This window comes from Amborella trichopoda, chromosome 8 (genome assembly GCF_054954075.1).
Source record: "Amborella trichopoda isolate Santa Cruz 75 chromosome 8, AtrichopodaSantaCruz75HAP2 v2.0, whole genome shotgun sequence".
Classification (NCBI taxonomy): domain Eukaryota; kingdom Viridiplantae; phylum Streptophyta; class Magnoliopsida; order Amborellales; family Amborellaceae; genus Amborella; species Amborella trichopoda.
Window position 1 is genome coordinate 11,637,086 of NC_142343.1, and position 21,002 is coordinate 11,658,087.

At 34.4% G+C, this 21,002-nt stretch overlaps 1 protein-coding gene across 2 annotated transcripts; it reads left to right on the top strand.

The window, feature by feature from the left end:
• The first annotated feature begins 15,289 nt into the window (after positions 1-15,289).
• LOC110007407 (extracellular ribonuclease LE) lies at positions 15,290-20,744 on the top strand. Of its 2 annotated transcripts, none has more exons than XM_020668298.2 (3): positions 15,290-15,436; positions 18,014-18,172; positions 20,282-20,744. In XM_020668298.2, the coding sequence occupies exons 1-3, from the start codon at positions 15,368-15,370 to the stop codon at positions 20,579-20,581; spliced, it is 528 nt and encodes a 175-aa protein (XP_020523957.1). In that variant the 5' UTR covers positions 15,290-15,367; the 3' UTR covers positions 20,582-20,744. The 2 variants fall into 2 exon arrangements, with proteins under 2 accessions (XP_020523957.1, XP_020523959.1); XM_020668300.2 differs by having other exon boundaries at positions 15,305-15,436; positions 19,645-20,744.
• Positions 20,745-21,002: the final 258 nt, after the last annotated feature.

Here is a 21,002-nt window from a genome sequence, read left to right on the forward strand (position 1 = left end):
AACTGTTAGTGTTTTGCAGTCTTGTCCTAGGAGCTTTAAGGCAATGTACAACATGCACTTGTGGTGTATGATAAATAGTCCTCCAGTTTCCAGTGTTACGGTGGACATCCGGTTTGGGATCTTGGTACAACTAGAATGAAAAATTGTCGAGATCCCTTTTTATATTGAATGCAAAAATATCGTTTCTTTGCAGAATTTTGCAAAAACTAATAGAAAAATAATATATAATAAAATCATCTATCTTTGGTATAATGAGGTATAATCACCCTTGATTATATTTGATATCATATGGCATATCGGCTAGTGATATGCCATTGACCGGGTTCAAAGTTCTAAATTAAAGCCTCTCAAACCTTACGAAATAACTATATATGTTGGTTTTGACTCTAACCTCCTTGAACTAAAGATAAATGGTATTATACTCCAAAATGGAAAAGAGCAATAGGGAAGTACCAATTAGTAGAGCATTTACACCAATACAATGTCATGGTTAAAAAGTGGATTCTAATGCGCTATCATGGCATGGAATAAATAAAAACAGGTAGATTCAGAGTACCCCTTCCCACATGCACTATTCGAATGCTTACTATAGTGATACCCTTGTAAGGCTTCGTGTTTTGACATATTTATTTGAATATTAACAGTGACTTTCATTTCACTTGTCCAAAAAGTTGTACAAGAATAAAACTACTCCTTTTCATATACACAAATGATTATGTTTTTTGTTTGGACTATTGAAGGTGGGAATGGAGGGCACGGACATCATGTCGAGGTGTCCACTCCCGCTAAACACCCATGCCCCACCCCCATTCCCACACTTGGGGTGTGGTCCGAGTCGGCCGGTCAACTATTAAGTCTGACTGGTCAAGGCCAGGACCAAACTCATTGTTCGATCTTTTAAGACCTAGATATACTCGATTCATACTCAGTAATGCTTGGATCTTCGGAATCGGGGTCATAAATAACCGATAGGGTATTACTGACGGGTGAGTTCAACGACTATAAACCTTTAAAACACTAACCGAAACTCATGCAGTTTTTGGATTTTGAACTACACTCAGGTTTTGAGAGATTGGCTTCACAAACCCTAGATTGTGACAAAGTGTTCGGAGTGAGACAGAACGACACATGCTTCAGTGTTACCCAGTTATTCAATTTGACTCAAACGGTCTTCGAGGGCCTCAATCCTAATCTCAACTGTGACAAGCTCTTTGTGGGTCAATGGTTGTGCATTAAGGAAAGTATTTTATAGTGTGCTTCCATATGAAGCATGGTTTTAATAAGGCTATGTTCCATTTAGTTAATCTTCGGTCATTCTTTTTCCTTGTACCTTTCAATTATTTGCTTCCATCTGAACTATGGATGTAATCAGGCTATGCGTTGATCTTCTGATATCCTTCTCCTTGTACTTTTCTTTTTTTATATATAAAATGGAAGGAAGTAAAGGGGGGTGATGTTTAGTTTATGTTCGTTTGTAAGGGTGTCTTTGCCTGCAGGTACACAGCAGACGAATATGGCTCAATGTTTAAAAGAAGGGAGAATTACACAAATGTATTGAATAGTTTTCGTTGTTATATGTCTGTCCGTTTTTTACCTTTCATAATCCAAATTTAACAAAAAAAAAAACTTTACCCTTTTTTGGGTGTTGAACAACCGAATTGAAGGGTTTTACCGATGTTCTCATCCGAGTTCAATGAATTTTCGATTGTTGAACAATATCAATCACATTTTAGAAAGCTTGCATTGCCAAGATCCGAAAATGTGACATTTTCGGATGTTCAACATCCAAAAATTTGACTGCGAGAAATTTTGCAGTCACATTTTTGGATGTTCAACATCTGAAAATGTGACTGCGAAATTCCAAAAACGTTATGGAAGGTAAAATCGTCTTTTTAAAAAATTTGCGTTATAAAAAGTAAAAAATGAGAAAACATGTAATAACAGAAAGTATAACGGATACGTATGTAATTTTCCTTTAAAAGTATTATCTATGCAAGTTAGCTTATCCTTTGCTTTCATATGTAAGCCACATTGCATTATTTTGCATCTATGAAACAAAGACACGAGTGTCTTGAGATCTAACCACATGCATGTTGATACATATAAACACCTCTAATAAGTGTCCACTACCGTTTCCTTGTTTTACATTTCATTTTTTTAAAGTTACGTGTGGCAAGAAGTTGGGTCAAGTCTCTACCTGACCCAAAAATAAAAAATATATATATTTAAATATACATGTCTTATTTAAATATTATAACAAATTATTATATATTAAATATTATTTAAGTATATACACTATTATAGTAGGGTCTTCATGGACCCGGACCCCGAATAGTGTTTAGGTTCAAGATTTGGACCCGCACCGACCCATCAAATAGTGCTCGTGTCCAGTCGGGTCTGGGTCCATTGCCACCCCTATTGAAAGTGATGATTTTTTATTTAGAAATTTTATTGTTCATTGAAGAGTATTTTATTTAAAAAGTAACAAATATTTTAAAATAAAATCAGTAACTTTTTTTAAAAAATAAAAGTATTTTTTATTTGTTAAATTAGGGTTTCAATAAGTCATTGTTACTTTAAATTTAAAAAATATGATATACCATGATGCTTTCTAGGGTTTCTCCATTCCTAACTATTTTTTCTCTTTATAAGTCATGTACTACTGTTTTCTCCTTCTTTAAGACTTGTAGACTATCTTGCTCTCAAGGAGGAGAGATGATTACTAATTAAATCCATGTAGGTCCTAGGATGTGGGCATTAACATAGACAACATAGATGGACGCACATAAATTGACATTTAAAACATGGTGTTTGACGAACCAATCTTAAAAAGAATGGTTCTTTGAGGCATTAAGACTGTGATTTTGGATGAATGCGTTAAGATTCTTTCAATAGCCACAGACTTTAGATGTATGAGTAGGATGATTATGTGACTTTAGTTGAATGCGTTAAGACTCTTTCAATAGCCACATAACAAGGGTGCTACTTTTTAAATTATTAATTAGCTAATACTTTGTAGCTTTTTTTTATATTAGTACGGTGCAACCTTGGATTGGTCTATAAGAAATTCTGATGAATAAAATTCAGATTAAAAAAATAACGTTTTTCAGGACTTAAGTTTATTCTTTTTATTTTTTGGATGCTTTCATACTGTTGTATGATATGACTTTTTGTATGTGTTAATACAAATGTGAAGTACTTATAGATTTTAATATATGTATATATAGATGTACGCTTTTATATGAAAGGACATTATGATAAAGCAAGGTGTAGATATAAAAAAAAATTCTTTACCCCTACACCGGCAAGATCACTTACAATGTCCAATTATAATCGAACCACTCTTGAAATAAATAACATAAAAATAAAATCGGTTCTCAATTGCTACATCCTCAAATATAATTGTTTATTCAATAAACAAAACTAGAGGTTATTGCTTTATGGGAAGAGAAGTAAATATTTAAAAAGGTAAAATTGCGGGAGATTACCACAACCCAGCTTAGTACACCCCACGCCGAGTCTCCTCTTTCCGATGGTGCTCGGGATCTATGATCGGTATGTTGATGTCCCAGCTGTGGCAAAAATCCACTCAATGACTTAATCTTGATCAAGCCTCTTAGCTTGATCATCCCTTTGCCACCCATAAAAAACATAGGTGTTGCAAGACACCAAATATGGTGCAACTTGGAGAGAGATAAAAATTGGGGCGTGCCTCCCTTTGATAATCGAAAGCCCTTTCCAGAGAGAGTTAAATTTTGAGGTAGGGAGAGAGAATTCTTAAAGAGAGAGAAGATGATACGTATCTTATTTTATAAAGGGAGATCTCTTTTTATAGATTTTCTTTGCCATGGATTTTGCCTCAATTCGTAGGGTCAAATGTCAACCGTCGATTTAAGGAGACTTGTGGCGTGAGAGATTTGAGACATCCATCTCTTTGATCCACCATCAAGATTCATAGAGATGAGCTAAAGCTTTATCCTCCATTTCCTAAATCTATTCCTATTAAATAAAAAACCTTATATTTTAATATATCCAATCCTTAATTATTAGATCAACCAATCTTGATTCAAAAGATTTAGTAAATATCTCAAATATTCAACCTTATCAAATAAGTTGGCTATACCTAAAAAGATAAGTCAACTAAGATGATAAACAATATTGCAAAGAGTGTTACATGAATGGGAGGGGCGTGCCCTCTTTATGTTGCCACGTGTGGGCCCCAGCTAATCCACATCTTTTTCAATTTTGGGCCTCATATTTTATGGAGGTCTCATGTATTTTTAGAAATATTTTATTTCATTTTTAGAATTTTAAATCTTATATTTTATTTAAAACATTAAAAAATTAATTTCACTAAATTTATAAATCCAAATGACAAAAGTAAAATATCGTAAGATTGATAAAATTTCAAATAAACATTTTAAAAATCACATAACATAAAATTAATTAATTTTGATGTGAATCGGATCCGTTAGATCTAAGAAATTATCAATAGATGGGAGCAGTCCATTTTCAATTGCGAATTACGATCCATCGAGCATTCTCAAATTGACCCAACAGTTCCCATGACCCACAGTCCACTATAGGGGGTCATAATTTGACCACCAAAGTCAGTCAATAGACTAGGTACGTAATCCCAGTTTATAGATTTCAGGTTCTTCCCTAGAGACAAAACTCGTGGTCTTCCAGACAACCATCACTCTATGGTACATATGGGTAGTCTCTTGTACTTGTGAACTTTTCACCCTCATTGGTGAATATCAAAATCACTATTTATGTACATGTCGTGTGATGATATAATAATGGGGTTTTAGCCTTGCCTCTAAAGGCTATTCATCACACACAAGGGCCACACAGTCCCTTTGCTCTCATCTGGGCATACTCCGACCTCATCAAGGGATAACCCACTAAACCCTTCTCGGTAGATCCCTATGCCCAAGTATCTTGAGTTTTTCTAAACCTCGGCTAGCTTAACTCGTCGAGCCTAGTTCGAGTATCAGTAATAACAGTACGGTCCACAAAAAGATAACACTCCCACTAAGTTTATGTTCCACTTTATAAAATGCTCATACAAGCTCTTATAAGGCATTTAAAGGCCATATAAACCCAACATTAGGTAGAAACTTGTATAATGTATAGACATATTAGTGCTCCCTCATACATATCTTTCACCAAATCGATGTGGTATCTGAAAACGTTTTTCTTTTCCAATACCTACCAAATTAAATCTCAATTTACTATATCATAAGATTTTTCTAAATCAATAAAGACTATATGGAAGTTTTTTCCTTTCGCCGTAAACTTCTCAATCAATTGCCTAAGTATGCAAATAGTCACAATTGTTAATCTCCCAAGCATAAACCCGAATTGGTTTTCTGATACACTCTTTTATGCCTTGGTCGATACTCAATCACTCTCGCATATAGCTTCATAGTGTGGTTCATAGGTTTGATTTTTCGATAGTTCGTAAAATTCATTATATTTCATTTTTTGTTGTAAATAAGTATTACAATACTTTTCCTTCATTCATATGACACTTTTTTTGTTTCTGTTCTCAACATGTTGTTGAATGGCTTGGTCAGCGAGTCAATGTCAGTCTCCCTATGCACTTTGAAACCTCTATCAAGATACGATCTGGTCCTAAAGCATTTCTTAACTTCATCATCTTCAAAGCTTCTTTCACTTCTGATAACCTAGTCCTACGAATGTATCTATGACTTCCACTCTCATTTATGTCAACGGTTCCTTATACCGTTGTGTTCCCGTTGTATTCATCATTTAATAATTTTTTAAAATAACATCTCCATTGTTCGTTGACATCTTCATCCTTCACCAAGATCTTTTTAATCTTCACTCTTAATACATTTAATTTGGTTTAAATCCTTACACTTTTTCTCTCGCATTTTTGCTAATTTGAATATATCCATTTCATGTTTTCTTGTTCTTAATTTACTGTATCTATTATCATATGTCTTAAGTTTGGTCTTCCTTACTATGTTTTTAGATTTTTCTTAACATTTTTATATTTTCTTAAGTTTTGATCATTTCTATTATATTTCCAAGTTTATAACATGATAGTTTTCACTAATGACCTCCTGAACCTCGTCACTTCATCGTCAAGGTTTTTTTATTGGAATTTTTTTTCCCCTCTAGAGTCTCTTAAAACTTCTTCTGCCACTTTCTTAATACATTCAGTCATTTCATTCTACATAATATTGATCTCATGATTCTGGTTTCGTTCTTTTTCTTTTTTTTTGAACACGTTCACTATAGTTACATTTTCCTTCGTAACTAATTACCTCTAAATTAGTCTTTTTTATTATTTTTTAAATTCCACCACCTAGTTCTTAGACACCTCTTACTTTCACCCCTTCTCTTTCATATCTTTATGTAGATGTCCATAACCAAAAAGCATATGTTGTGTAGTCAAACACTCTCCTGGGATAACTTTATAGAATTTAGATAATAGTCGATATACCTTCTTAACTAGGAAGAAGTCTATCTTGTTTTTATATGATCCACATGTTATGAAATGTTCATCTTACTTTGTAAAGTAAGTGTGTGTTATTATTAAGTCGTAAGCCATAACAAACTCTAGAATAATTTCACCCATCCTTTCACTAATACCATTTCTTCACATCCTCTACGATCCTTCTCTATATGACTATGTAAGTCCCCTCCCAAAAAGGTCATATCTTCATTTGGTATGTCTTGGACTAATTCATTTGTCCTAAAATTATCTCTTAATTCTATCCTCAAATGCTACTTGTGGTGCATAAGCACTAATTATGTTAAGGGAAATTATATAATGAGACCATTTTCTTCTTGGCTAATAGCACATTCTTCATTGAAGATCGGACCTTTTTCTTTCTTTTCATCAAGGTTGCGTATCTCAGTATACTATTGAAGCTGAGCATATTACATGGAGCATTGCTACTACTTATGCCATCTGGATTAGAAGCTTCATACAGGATTTGAAGCTAGATATAGCCGACATACCAGTTAATATTTTTTGTTACAGTTAGGCTGACATCTCCTTAATTAAAAGTGGAGCCTAGAACTTCAAGGGTGAATGCATTGAAATTAACTATTATTATATTTATAATATCATTATTTATAATATCATTGAAAAGATTAAAATAGCTATGAGTCATTTACCATCTGCTGATATTAGTGCAGACATTTACCATCTGCTGACATGAGTACAGACAAATAGATTAAGTGCTGCCATATTTTCAGATTATGTAACTTTGATGGGACTTGAAATATCGAAGTTAAGGACTCCCCAATGGGGATATCTTTCGATTCCTTAGTCATGAGAGGAAAAACCGTATTAGCATGAAAAACCCCATAACAAGATTATGCATGATTTTTATTCATAAGATATATAACCACACTTGCGTGAAAAGCCTCATGACAAATATATACTCAAAAAAGTTAACCCGTTAAGTAGTACAGACTTTAAGGTTTATAAATGTATTCGTTCGTCATGGCCAAGTGAGAGATATTGGTACGCGTATGGCCATAGGGCCTCAAATGTGCCCCGTATTTTATGATTTACACTCTTTAATATTCTTCCAAAAAATTATATTATTTATGAGTCATGGATTCTGTTGGGTTAGTTTGAGAAGATGACAATGGGATACAATTTCTAGAAAAGATAGAGTGCCTTAGTATTTTTGTATTGTTCTCGACCCTTTTAGATCCAATTCCTATTATATTCATTTTAATATGTTTAAATTTGTTTTATTTGAATTTTGAAATATTAAAATGAATTTTTAAAGGCCTCTATTTATTTTATTTGGAAAAAAAGAATTTCAAATGACCAAAATCGAATTTTCAGGATTTTAGACATTCAGAGAGAAATAAAAATATAATTTGGACTCTAAAAACTATTTTATTAATTTATCAATTAATTAGAAGGTATGGGAGGCCCATTTATTGTAAGAGCCCACCATATGGAGTCCTTTTAGATGGGGGCATGGGTCCCACTTAGGACTCACATGGTTGGCATGCCCCATCTCTTTCTTTTTCTCCTTCCTTGAATTGATAAATAAGTCTTCTAGAAGGGACTTTGTTTATGGTATAATTTAAGAGAAATGGCTTGATTGATTTCAAAAAGAAAAATTTTTGGATTGATTAAAATCAATACAAATTATTTTATTTTCTCTAAATCAATATTTGGTGGGCTTAGGGTTCAAGAAACTGAGGAATACTGTTTTTTTTAATCATTATGGCCATTTTAAAGAATGTAAGGTTAAGATTTCTTTACCTCACATGTTTCCATGATCGACGGTCAAAACTAAGACTGCATAATGATAAAAAACACTAATATCATCTATGGAGGATGGGTTGTATACACAATTGGTATTGAACACACTCTCTCTCTCCAGCCTAGCACGCCCCACTCTCTTCTCTCGCATCTCATCTCTCTCTAGGGTTAGAATATAAAATAAAATAAAAAAAGGGGGCACGCCCTAGCCATAGGGAAGGGTTGTATGCCTTAGGTAGTTTAACCTTAGCCTTATAGAGAGACCATCTCCCATAGTCATATACTCTCATATTTTAAGTGGAGTTTTGCCTAGGCCACAGTAACGAGTGCTTTGCTGTGAGACAAGGTTTTGGACTGCAATGGCATGTGCCATCGGTGGAGGGACCCGGAGTGGGGGTTGGAAGTCCTTGGGGGTAACCCATACCAAGGTATTTCAATATTCCTTCTTTCCATGCTTTCTTGATCTTAAAGGTTTATGTTGTATAATGTTTTTATGAGTTTAATTTAGTTTTTGCAAGTGAGAATCCTTGATCTCATGTTTACTTAATTCTTAGATTAAAAGTTGTAGTTTAGACCCATGTAAGTGATCTAGGCGGTATAACAAAGAAAAGAGAGATTTTTTAAGCCACATATACTTTCTTAGATCATGTAGTCCATCTTTTAAAGAAACTACTTCTTTGTGAAGATTAATTACTGATTTCGATTCATGGAAACGAATTTTAAAATTTTTAATTTGTGACCAAGTGTGTAATAAAGTTTATAAAAGAGCAGTCGTGCATGTGAATGACACTGTTTCATATCAAGCAAGTGCACGATCAAAATAAAGCACAAAACGCAGCATGAGCACTAGGCACGATTCCTGCCTGGTGCGATGTGCCTTGAGCCTGCTAGAACCCATTGAAGGCACAATCAGAGTAAAGGGTCTAGTGACACTAGAGAGTTTATCAATCAATTTTCAAGTGAGTAAACTGTAAAACATGAGTTTTTATAAACGTCTAATTTAAAAAGAATGTTTCTACCAGGGCTAAAGTAAAAAAAGCGTTTCCCTCAAAGTTCAAAGGGACCGCATTGGGATCTCTTAGGTAGCTTTTCGGTTTGGGCATGAAATTTGACGTACCCGCCATCAAGGGGTGGACCAATCTAAGTCATCCGTCCACCAACGACACGGATCGCATACCGATCAATGTGTTTTGGAACTTCAGCAATGTGCTTCATGTAATTGGTTAGTGGTGGGTTCGGATACATGGTTCATCCTCCCACCTCTTTTTTGAGTGTAGGTTGGGGTTTTGTGGTCTTTTTTGGGTTTCATGCGTTTATTTATTGGGCAAGCTTTCCCTAGATTATAAAACTTCTATATTTCTTCTTATCCCATTGTTCATTCTGAATGGAGGGTTGAGATTGCCCCAATCACAATGTCACGTCTCGATACTATTTTATTTTTAATTTTTTTCTATAAACTATTGTGACACCAAATTTTAGACGTTCAATTCTCTATTAAACTCGCACTAGCTAAAAATATTAAAAAAATATTTCCAATAAAATAAAATAATCAAAATACCCCTGATAGTTTTAAGGGGTATTTTAGTTATTATATTTTAGCAAAAAAAATTTTAATATTTTTTATAGGTGCACCCCAATTATAATATGACACGTACCAAATTTCATATTCATACTATTTGTATAAAAAAAACTAAAAATAAAATACTTTGAGACGTCATATCTAAGATCAAATGATGAGTGACTCTCTTGATCAAAATTGGACGGCTGGATGATAAGGGAAGCAAAGATCTTCTATGCCGTAGGGAAAGTATAGAAACCTTTCCCTTATTTATTTTTCAACATTTTCCTTTTAGTTTCATTTTGTTTATTTAATTGTTCAAACTTAGGCTTTGTGCCATTAAGATGGTAGGGCCTGATCATGTTGGGAGGTCTCCTAATCTAGGTTTAGTCTGCGGGTTTTAGAGTGGGTTAAGCAATATTAGGAAGGTCTTTCATCCCATAACATGCTGGACCCCATATGTTTTTCATCCCTACTCAGATTTAGGATTTTCCCCAAACCAGGATCAAATACGAATTCTCATCCTCCTTAGTCCAGATCTAGTCATTCCCTCACTACTAAGTTGTTAGGGTATCTCATTGAAAAACATGCACCATTCCATTCGAAATACTTATGTTTCAAAACCATCTAGGGGTGCGGATTGGTAGATTCAGGATTGGATCAGGCCACACCCCTACCCAACCTTGCATATCCCAAGGGTCAACCCAGACCTAGTCATATTCAAGATGTTCGGACCCTTACCCAACACACTGGGTCAGGTTATATCAAGATTAGTTGGGTTGGGTTGGGTCTTCACTCTGATCCGACTCCACGGTTGCGTCCGTAATTCAAGACCTGGACCAACCTACGCAGTCTAGTAGTTGGACCCAGACTTGGAATTAGATCAGCCGCTGAGTGGAAAAGGTGACTTGTCCCAGTTACCGGGCCTCGTTCCATCTGACCCACATTACAAAGAAACTTGGATTCAATGTCAGCACTAAAATGATATATATAAGCAGTGTCTGGATTCATGAATGCTGCACACAGGCTTATTCGTGATTGAGGTGAAACTCTATTTTGAAGAAATGGCCACCCGATATGTATCGTCTCCTGCACAAAAGATTAAGAAATCACTTTGATATTGGCCGCAAAAATTACAGCACAAATCAGCCTTTGCATATAAGAATTATTGCTTCAACATCTTATAATCGCATCCAGAGATGGCCTTATGTAAATAATCTGATTAATAACGGTGAGGAAAGGCATTATGAGCTGTCGGGCCCAGTGTATAAATCACGACCTGGGGATGGGATTCGGCCCATGCCGGAGCTGAGTAATTTGGGTGGAGTCCAAGTTACCCGGCCTGAGTCAAGCTGGGTGGTCCTAGTAAGCTAAAAAGTGTTAAAAGGATAAAAAAAATCCCAAGAACAGGAAATATATGTTTGAAGTAAAATGAAACAGAACACATCTAAAAGAGGTTAAAAAATCAAAGGGGATATTTTAGAAATAATACAAAAAGAAGGGAAAATGTAAAAATAAGTATTCAATGCCGAAACACTTTCCAATCTTTCCGAAAATGATAGAAAATATAAAAAAATACTATGAATAAATTTATTACTTTTTTGCACTTTTTATTTTTTTATAAAATTTTGTAATTTTATTTAAGATTCGTGAGTCGGACCACCCAACTCAGGGATACTCCGACTCACCAGGGTGGTGAGTCCAAGTTGGCTCACCCTAGTTTTTGCACATTGGTCGGGCCTACGAACAATATGGAGCAGATGACTCAGATTGAATCTCTACCAATTGAAGGACTAGCATATGTGGGCACCATTTAACTTTCCACCTTTTTTTTTTTGAAATGGTAAGAATTTCATTGAGAAAATGAAGAGTTACAAGAACAAAAAGGAAAAGAAAATAAATGATCAAAAGCCTAAGCCAGCCTGAACCAAGAGAGCCCGGTTACAATAAAGCTCCCTCTTTAGCAAAAGAATCTGCCTCCATGTTACGATCATGAAAGATGTGGTGAAAGGCCACCTCGCTGCCCTGCAGTCTTGAGACAATGACGTCCATGGTGGACGTTATGGCCCATGGCACTGAATCTGGATTTCTGCACCAAGATATGGTGTTGGCTGAGTCCCCCTCGATAATGATTCTAGCATCTCTAGGTCATAGTTTTAGAATCCCTTCTTTCAAAGCCTTACTTATCTTGTTAATGTCGCAAATACGGGATATTCCTTGATATTGTCATAAAACCTCTTCATTGGAATCACGGAGAAGACCACAATAACCTATTAAGCCCTCTTGAGGCCTAAGATTGCCATCGAAATTTAGTTTGAGTCAACTGGAAGGTGGTCTCTCCTAAAAAGCACTTCAAGATGGTTTCTGCATACCAAAGTACTCTAACTGTATTTTGTTTAATATTTTTTTGTTAAAAATATTTTTTATAATTTTTATTTGATTTTGTTGTAAAATTAAAAGGGAAATCCCCCATAGTTTCCTTTAATTTTAAGTTACCTTTATTTTTCATTTAATACATCCCTACATGTTTTCTAGTGATTTTTACGTACAAGATACTTTTACACTCGCCACGGATGTATTACATTCATGGCGCTCTTTAAACATACCCTTGCCACGGCTCTAATGTTGCTCGAAGGGTTTTTGGAACCCTTTGGGCCCACTTCCTGGTGTTCTATAAATCGTCACTGACAAAGCAGGTCCGTGACGGTCTTGCTACGACTCTAATAGATTCGTGGCGGTTCGAAGGGTTCTTGGAATATTTCAGTCAGGCTTCTTAGTGCTTTAGGAAGCCTATAACCGTCACAGACAAACCAGGTTTGTGGCGATCTCGCAATGATTCTAATAAGTTTGTGGCCGCTCGAAGGGTACCTGAAACCCACCAGCTAGGCTTCATGGTGCTCAAGAAGCGTATGAATCGCGCCACAGCTCTAATAAGTCTGTGGCGGTTTATTAGAATAATAGGGGGCAAGGGTATGTTTAAATATCGCACAGATGTAATAAAATCGTGGCAGGGGGGGGGTAAAGGTGTCTTTTATACAAAAATTTCTAAAAAACGGGTAAGGATGTACTAAACGAAAAATAAAGTTAACTTTGAAATAAAGGGAAATGTGGGGATAATACCTAATAATTTTTCAAATTAAAATACAACTTTAAATTCAAATAATATAATTTTAAATAAAATAAAAATAAAAATAAGACATATTTTTATAACATTTGAATTAGGCAACGTTCAATATATTGAAAAGTGCTTGTGCTGTAAACCACTATTAGAAAAACCGAGCGATCTAACAGTTTTGGGCGGTTTTGGGGATAGACCGGTATTTTAAAAAAAATTCAAAATATATATATATAAATTCTCAAAAATAAGGAATTTGGTTTGTAATACATTTTTTAATATTCTTTACATTATGGTAAAGATTAAAAATTGTTTTGGTCGTTAATACTCACTTTTATATTTTCCCATATTTTTTTACAAAATTTTAAAAATACTTTTGGACACAAATTGATTTGTTAAAATCCATTTCTTTCATTAATTTTCAACATCATTTTTAATGTGTTTTATTTTAATCATTTTTTATACACTTTTCATATTTTAGTAAATTTTTTTTATCATTTTTATTTTTTTTAACACTTTTTTAATCGCCTGGAACTTACCTAATTAGATCGGTTGAATCGATCGATTTACCTATTAACCAGTTAAACCGTTTCTTGACCCATGTCGATTAACCATTCCAATTCAATTTTATGAACACTTGCAAACCCGGTACATCCCAACAAGATATGGTCTAATAATTTATGGTTGAGGTACCAAGAATAAGATACAAGTCATTTTTGACCATTCGAAAAGACAGAATAACGAAGAAGAACAGAGTCATTTTTGGACCCATGCTCATCATTGGACCCATCGCCGCATACGGCTGGCTCCCACACCAGTGCTCTAAATGATGGAAATTAAAAAACGTGGGGGACAAGTGGGTTTGAAAGCATTGAAATCATTTGCTGTACCATAATAAAAGAAGGCAAGGTTTGTATACGGTTGGCTCCTTGTGCTCATTTCATACTGTAGAAATAAGGCACTGTAATAAAAAATTTACTTAGGAAATTTACGAGGTATTGTTTTGGCTTCGAAAACTTATGATGGCTCAAAACTCTCTTTTTACCCTATGTTATAAAATTTTAAAATTTAAAACTTGTATAGGTCGAGCAAATCAAAAAACACTTACAAATCTTAAAAATAGACAGTAGATAATTTGATACACTGTTTTTTAGACTTAAAAATCTTTTTTTTCTTCATGTCAATTCAACTTGATGTCAAAATGATCTCTTGGAGTGTTCTCCAATGCCTAAACTCTCTCGTCTCTAGGATTTTTGAGGTGCACCCTACTTCAACATATAACAATCTTATATGAGCTTTTCCCTAAAAAAGAAAAGAGCAAATATATAAGGCTTAGGCTTTATAGAAACAAAGTAAAACCGCACTTCAATCCTTGTTCAAAAAGTACTTTGAGCATTAGAAATCTCTATGATGGTTCTAAAATCAATTTTCAATGAAGACAATAAAATTTAAAGCTTAAAAATGACATAGATCTACGGGATCCATGAATACTTGTTTTTAGGGTGAAATAGACAGTCTAGATAATGTGTTACAATATACACTAGTTCTAGGATTTGAAATCCTAATTTTTCACATTCATAATAGTCAAGGCTGAGATGATGTATTTGAAGATTTTCGACACAGAATTGCAATTTTCTATGAGTATTGAGGTGAGGCTTTACTTATTTTGATAGAGCCATAGCCTTATCAAAACATTTTCCATGGCTACCAACCAGGCCACAACAATCACGTAACATTGGACGGTCCCCCATCTTTTCACCATATCTTTTGTTAAAGGGTGCGGTTCCTATAAAGTTGCAACCTTAAACAATCCGCGCACCTCCAAATTTTATCGTAATATGTAATTTTGTTGTAAAAAATTCTTAGGATTATCTTTAAATCTATTTTCATATTTAATTAGAAAATTTTAAACTCCAAAAATAGTTAAAATCAAAGAGATATATAAATATATGAAAATCTTGAAAATGGACGGCCTAGATAATGTGTTGCAAGATGCACAATTTTTGAGACTCAAAAACTTTTTTTTTTATATTCATACATCTTGATGTCGAAATGATCAAATATAGGGCTTTTCAACATTAAAACAACCATTCCGGTAGATTTTTGGGTGCATCTGTAATTCTACATTTTTAAGGTTGCAACCTTACGTAACCTTATGTAAACTTTTCCCCTTGTTAAATAGGTCAGTGGGAAGGAATGTTATCTATCCAATTTTAATTACTAAAAAAGAAAAAAAAAATCCAAAAATTTACCATATAATATTTGAATTATTTTTGTTTAGTTCTTATTTCATTGTCGCCTTTACTTTTGGCACCCAAGGTTGGCCTATAAATAGGGCTCAAATTCCAGTGGATGGTGTGTCTAAATATTTTGATAGTTACTCCTTGTAGTCTTTGAGGTGCACAATTATGGCTCATGAGCAATGGTTGGGCTTGGGATGGGCTTACAAGCCATGGCTGAGGACTTTAATTTCTACTACTATGTCAGTCAGGTATTGTTGTTTCCATGAAATGCCACACTCTCGTTTCTTGTTTTTGTATTTTAGATTTTTTTTTGGTATTTTAGATTTTTATGTCTTCAATAGCATTCTCTTATAGCTTCCAAAAGATTATACGGATGTTCATATTGGTCATTTTATAGTGGATGTCAAGATTTATCAAAAAAGAATGCTCATAAGTAGGTATTTGGCCTGAGGAAGCATGTCTATAAGTTGCTTTTGCTATATGTATTCTATAACTGGGGAAACATCTCTATGTGGGATTAGTTATATGTAAAACATAAGTGGCTATTATCCAAAGCCATTATATCTGAATGGACGGCTGGGATAACTTTAGTGACAATGTCCATACCTAATACAAATTATTTTCATTAAAAACATATTCTTCATATTTTTAGTGGATGCGCCCCTATGAGAGGTGGGCATAACGTATGATATATACTCCGAACCTTCCAATCAAAATTAGATATTATCGACTACCTTGTGACAATACGATTAAAATCATCCCTACCATCCATTTACATCAAACAACTAAAACAGCAAATATTCATATTTGTACGTTGGTGGAGGCCGCATAAGAGGATTGCCCTTTACCTATTCCAGTTCAATCATAGAGTACCGGCCAACCTTTATATTAGATAGAGACGCTGCCGTGCTCTCCAGAAGGAAATAACTTCAAAAAAATTGGAACTTTACCCAAACTCATGGGAATCACCTAAATTAAAAGTAGATATCTTTGAAGCGTGGAAAATATTAGAGCTGAGAATGGGTCGGATTTGGTTTGGATCTACCAGGATCAGGATTTTGGATTCGAAAAGTATGCAAAGGATCCGGATCCTAATCCAAATCTAAAAAGTACACATAAGATCTAAATTTGGATTCGGACCTGATCGGATCTAAAACTATTTTTTATATATTATTTTATATCTATAAAATAATTTTTTACAAAAAATGTTATTTAACATATACGCGTATATACTGTAATATATAATATATTAATAATTGGGTTGGATCTAGATTAGATCCACCTATGTCTGCATGTGATCCGAATTACTATTTGGATCCAAATTTTGGATCTGGATCCCATCCGTCAGATCCAAATCTAGTTCCATAACCGTATCCAAATAGAATTCGAAATTCGGGTTTCGGATCCAAACTAGGTAAATTCTCAACCTTATCAAATATTCATGCGCTTCAAAAGTTTTCACAAGAGTTTTAATAACACAAAATTAGCTTTCTCCTTTACTCCTTGGCATGTAAATTTTTCAATAGATTATATAATAAGATACTATGTACTATTATTATTATCACAATCACTCATAGCTATTAGATATCAAATAAGATGGCTAGGCGTATATCCCAAAGTCTTAGAATTTTTATTTTTTATTTTGTTTTTTTGAAATTTGAGTCTAGTCAATGACATACTCGTAACCACCCAATTTAAAATGGGAAAAGTTTATATGGAGCCGAGGCTATAAACAATCAAATTCGAACCTACCTAAAATATTTCACTAGAAAAGGTTGTTTTGATGCCCAAATATCTTCAAATTGATCATCTCGACATCAAGATGCATGGACATGAGAAAAAAAATAGATTTCAAGTTTTGGAAATCTTGTATTTTGTAACACAATTTTGGACCGTCAATTTTAAAGATTTTCAAGTTTTTATAGGTCTTTCAATCTACACTGTTTTTGAAGCTTTAAACTTTATAAATAAAGATGAAAATATATTTTAAGGCTATCAAAAAGATTTCTAGTATTGAAACCACATTTTTGAAGGTAGGCTCTAATTTGATTGCTTAGAGCTTAGGCTCTATACAAACCACACCCATTTAAAATATGATAGACAAGAGTGATTGTGACTTCTTTGTACTAAAAATAAAAGAAAAGAATTCGATAGGGTTGCATCCCAATAAAAATAAGCAAAGCTTCACCTCATATGTCATAGAAAATTGCAATTCAAGCATTAGAAAACTTTTACATCAATCATCTTAGTTTGAACAATATGGTTATGAAAACATAAAAGGATTTTAAGCTCTAAAATAGTGTATATTGTAACAAATTATTTATATCATCCATTTCGCCCTAAAAATAAGTGCTCATAGATCCGTAAGATTTGTGTATCATATTTTGAGTTTCAAATTTCATTGTCAATGTTGGACATTGATTTAGAGCCATAATAGAAATTTCCATTATCGAAAGTGCTTTCTGGACAAGGATATTTCCATTATCGAATGTGCTTTTTGGACAAGGAAATTTCCATTATCGAAAGTGATTTCCATTATCGAAAGTGCTTAACTATGGCTGAAGCCGCTTTCTCAAAACATTACTAGACCATTGTGGAAAGTACTTTCCCCCCTGCTACACAACCACTTGTTTCCCAGAAAACAAACATGAGAAAGTTTTATTTAACAATTGCTTTTATGAGAAGGAAACATGGGAATAAACAATTCAATTGAAAGAAACTTTCTTGAAGGATTCTTTCCTGGTGAGAGAAGCGTGCCCCGAAAATTCGTACGTTTCTCAGACTGATGGGCTCTAATAAGGTTGAGGTGAATTTGGCTGTTGCAGTGGCCAGGATCATACTGTGCACAATCGAGCAAAAGGTGTTGCCTCCCAACAATTGGTGAGCCTGACGAAGACTTCTTCGTCTTCGGCCTATACGCCACCAACTCCACCGGGGCCGTGCTCAGAAAGTGCCCAAACGAACAATCCTTTGAGTTCTCAGAGGTACTACTCCCCTAACCATGGCTTAGAAAACGGTTAACACTATGGAAATAAGGGCCATATAATTCGTGTTATTAAATGATGCTAGAAATCGGAAATAACAACAATTACTTTCACAAATAATTAAAATAATCACTCTTATCTTCAAAAAAAATATGGGGCTACTACTAAAGTAAAAAAGGGTCATTTTTTTAAATAAAATAGTATAATTTTAAGACGTTTCTCCATGCTTGTCAATGATTTTTTTGGTTACTTTCCAGTTTTACCGTTTTATCCTCTAATTTAGAATTTATGTTTAAATACCGATTTCAAATTATAATAGTCATTAGTGGTGTTTTAAAACCCAATTGTTTTCGATCTGGATCATCAATCAAGATGGGAATTGATCCCCCCTTTCCCCCCAAACAGGAAAAAAAAAGGAAAGGAGTTTTTTTTTTTTCAATTATTTCTTTTTTAGGTTTTATCTTATGTTTTCTTAGGTCGTCTTTAATTCCTCTCCGCATAAAACCCTATTTCAATTTTTATTGTTTTTATTTTTAATATTTTATGAATAAAAAATTTGGGCCGATCTAAACACGATTCGGATCGTCAATCCAACGATCCATGTGTGGGTGAGTGAATTGCTCGACTAATCAAAGTTTTAAAACACCGGTCAATATTGTTATAATGAAATTGACATGGACTAGGCCCATTCTATTGAGGTATTTGTGTTTCAATCCAATTCCCAAAAACAGTTAACCAGATTTGGTTTATTCACAATTGTGATTTTCAACCTAATGCCCGTAGGTAGAATTGGTTATGGCCGCGCACACCTAATGTTGGTTAACAAGCTCTTCTCCATAATCTGGATCTTGGGCTGTGTTTCAACAATTTCTAGATTTTATTTTATTTTTGCATAGTTTCATCTTAGGCGCGAATTCCCTCCCCCATCACGGAAACAAGAAAAAGAGCATGATTTTCTAAATTTTAACATAGAAACTGTCTAACTCCGAAAAGGAAAACAAATAAAGTTTTGGGAAAAGTGTTAATATTTGTTAGAGGAAAATGTTCTTGTACAATGGCAATTGTGTTCTTTTTTTTTATTTTTTTGAATAGTTTCGTGGTAGGAATCAAACTTGAGATGCAACATTGCTAGCACCTACAATTAATAACTCAACCCCTAGCCTGATTCTAATTGCAATTGTAGTCCATGCTACCATAACTGAAGCCCAAATCTTTTTTTAGAGATTTGTAGATATAATATCACCTGTATGGCAATTGACTTAACACATATAGGAAAGGAAATGCTTGCAGCAGCTAAGTCGTTTACCAATAAATTCTTATTATATATATATATATATACCTTACTTTCTTTTGTTATTCGTTTTTTTTTAACATGACATGAACTCAGCCTAGTTACTCATACTCGATAAATAACTTGCCTCGCTCATGGTCCGAGTATATAGGCTGATTTGATTTTTTGAACATTGCTTTAGGTTAACTGAGCTAGAGGTTGACTAAAATTTGTTTGGTTGTGATCAAATTGAATGGGATAAGTTGGAGGGTCTGGAGGAGAGTCTGTCCGGTTTGTGGTCTAGCATCAAGTGCCCAAGCAACAATGGACAATCAATGTGGAAGTCCTTATGGAAGAATAATGGGGTCTGCTCAAACCTCAGCCTATTCAAGTACTTTAAGCAAGGCATAATCATCCACTGTGAAATCAACCTCATCAAAGCCCTCAGATTCCAAGATCAGTTACTCCTAAACCTCGGTTTTGTTTTTCTAATCACTCTAATTGACTAAGACTGGCTATCATGCACCACACACAATAAGTGCTATTTCTTCGGTAATAGATCACATGCTCAGACAATCAGAATGGCGCAACATAAGAGGAAACATGAAGTAGTATTCCACTGTAATCTCCCTCACTTAATAGAGCAAAGATCAAATAGAATGTATATCTTTTTTTTTTGTGCATGTAGTTTCATCTTCACAAAGAAATCAATGTAAAATTCCCATCCATAGTTTTTTTATTTTGGCAAGAACATGGTCACTAATAGTTTAGAGTGGATCTTCAGGTGAGGGTAGTATAGATTCATTTGTGTTTTGATATTTATTGATTTTGTTGAGAAGGTGGGGAGCATTGCAGGCATCGTGCCGAATGGTCGATTATACCAACTTGTAGAGATAAAAAAAGCACTGAAGCATGAGTTAGGGGCGGTGGTTGGGATTCGATGTAGTACAAACTTGGAGAGAGAATTCCAACTCTATGAAGTCTATGTCTGCATCGACAAAGTTGATGCCACAAGTCTGATACCTTGCTCGAGCTTGCCTGACTTTAAATGCCCAGACGAGATACGCTTCCTTGCCTTCAATCTCCAAATGCTCAAGAAAGATGTGATCAGTAACTCACACAATCTCCAAGTTGAATGATGGCCATGGCACTAAGAGAACATATTGATTTTCTTCTCATTTCAAGCTCATATTGATGCTCTAATACCACTTGTAGTGCTCTAATACCACTTGTTGTGCGCGGAAGTTCTAAACTCGACGGGTTAATATTTGGCAAATAAAGTATAAGAAATAAATCATGAAATACATACAATATGAACACAAAGATTTACATGGTTCGCCCAAGAGGGCTACATCCACGAGCATGGTAAACTAAAATCCAATATACCAATGAAAGTTATATAAAAGATTTTGGAACAAACCTCGACAAAAACCCAAGTCGAGCAAACCCTTTTAAACCACTCTCTCTTCCTTCTCTTTACTTTTGGCAACCATTACCAACAACATTAGATAGAGACGCGAGAGCAACGTGAAACTTACTTTCTCTCTAATTAAAGGGGAA

Coding starts and splice junctions, on each gene's coding strand:
- LOC110007407 (XM_020668298.2), top strand. CDS start 15,368: ATGGTTGGGCTTGGGATGGGCTTACAAGCCATGGCTGAGGACTTTAAT. Junction 15,437..18,013: donor TCTACTACTATGTCAGTCAG/GTATTGTTGTTT, acceptor TGGCTGTTGCAG/TGGCCAGGATCATACTGTGC. Junction 18,173..20,281: donor AATCCTTTGAGTTCTCAGAG/GTACTACTCCCC, acceptor TTTGTTGAGAAG/GTGGGGAGCATTGCAGGCAT.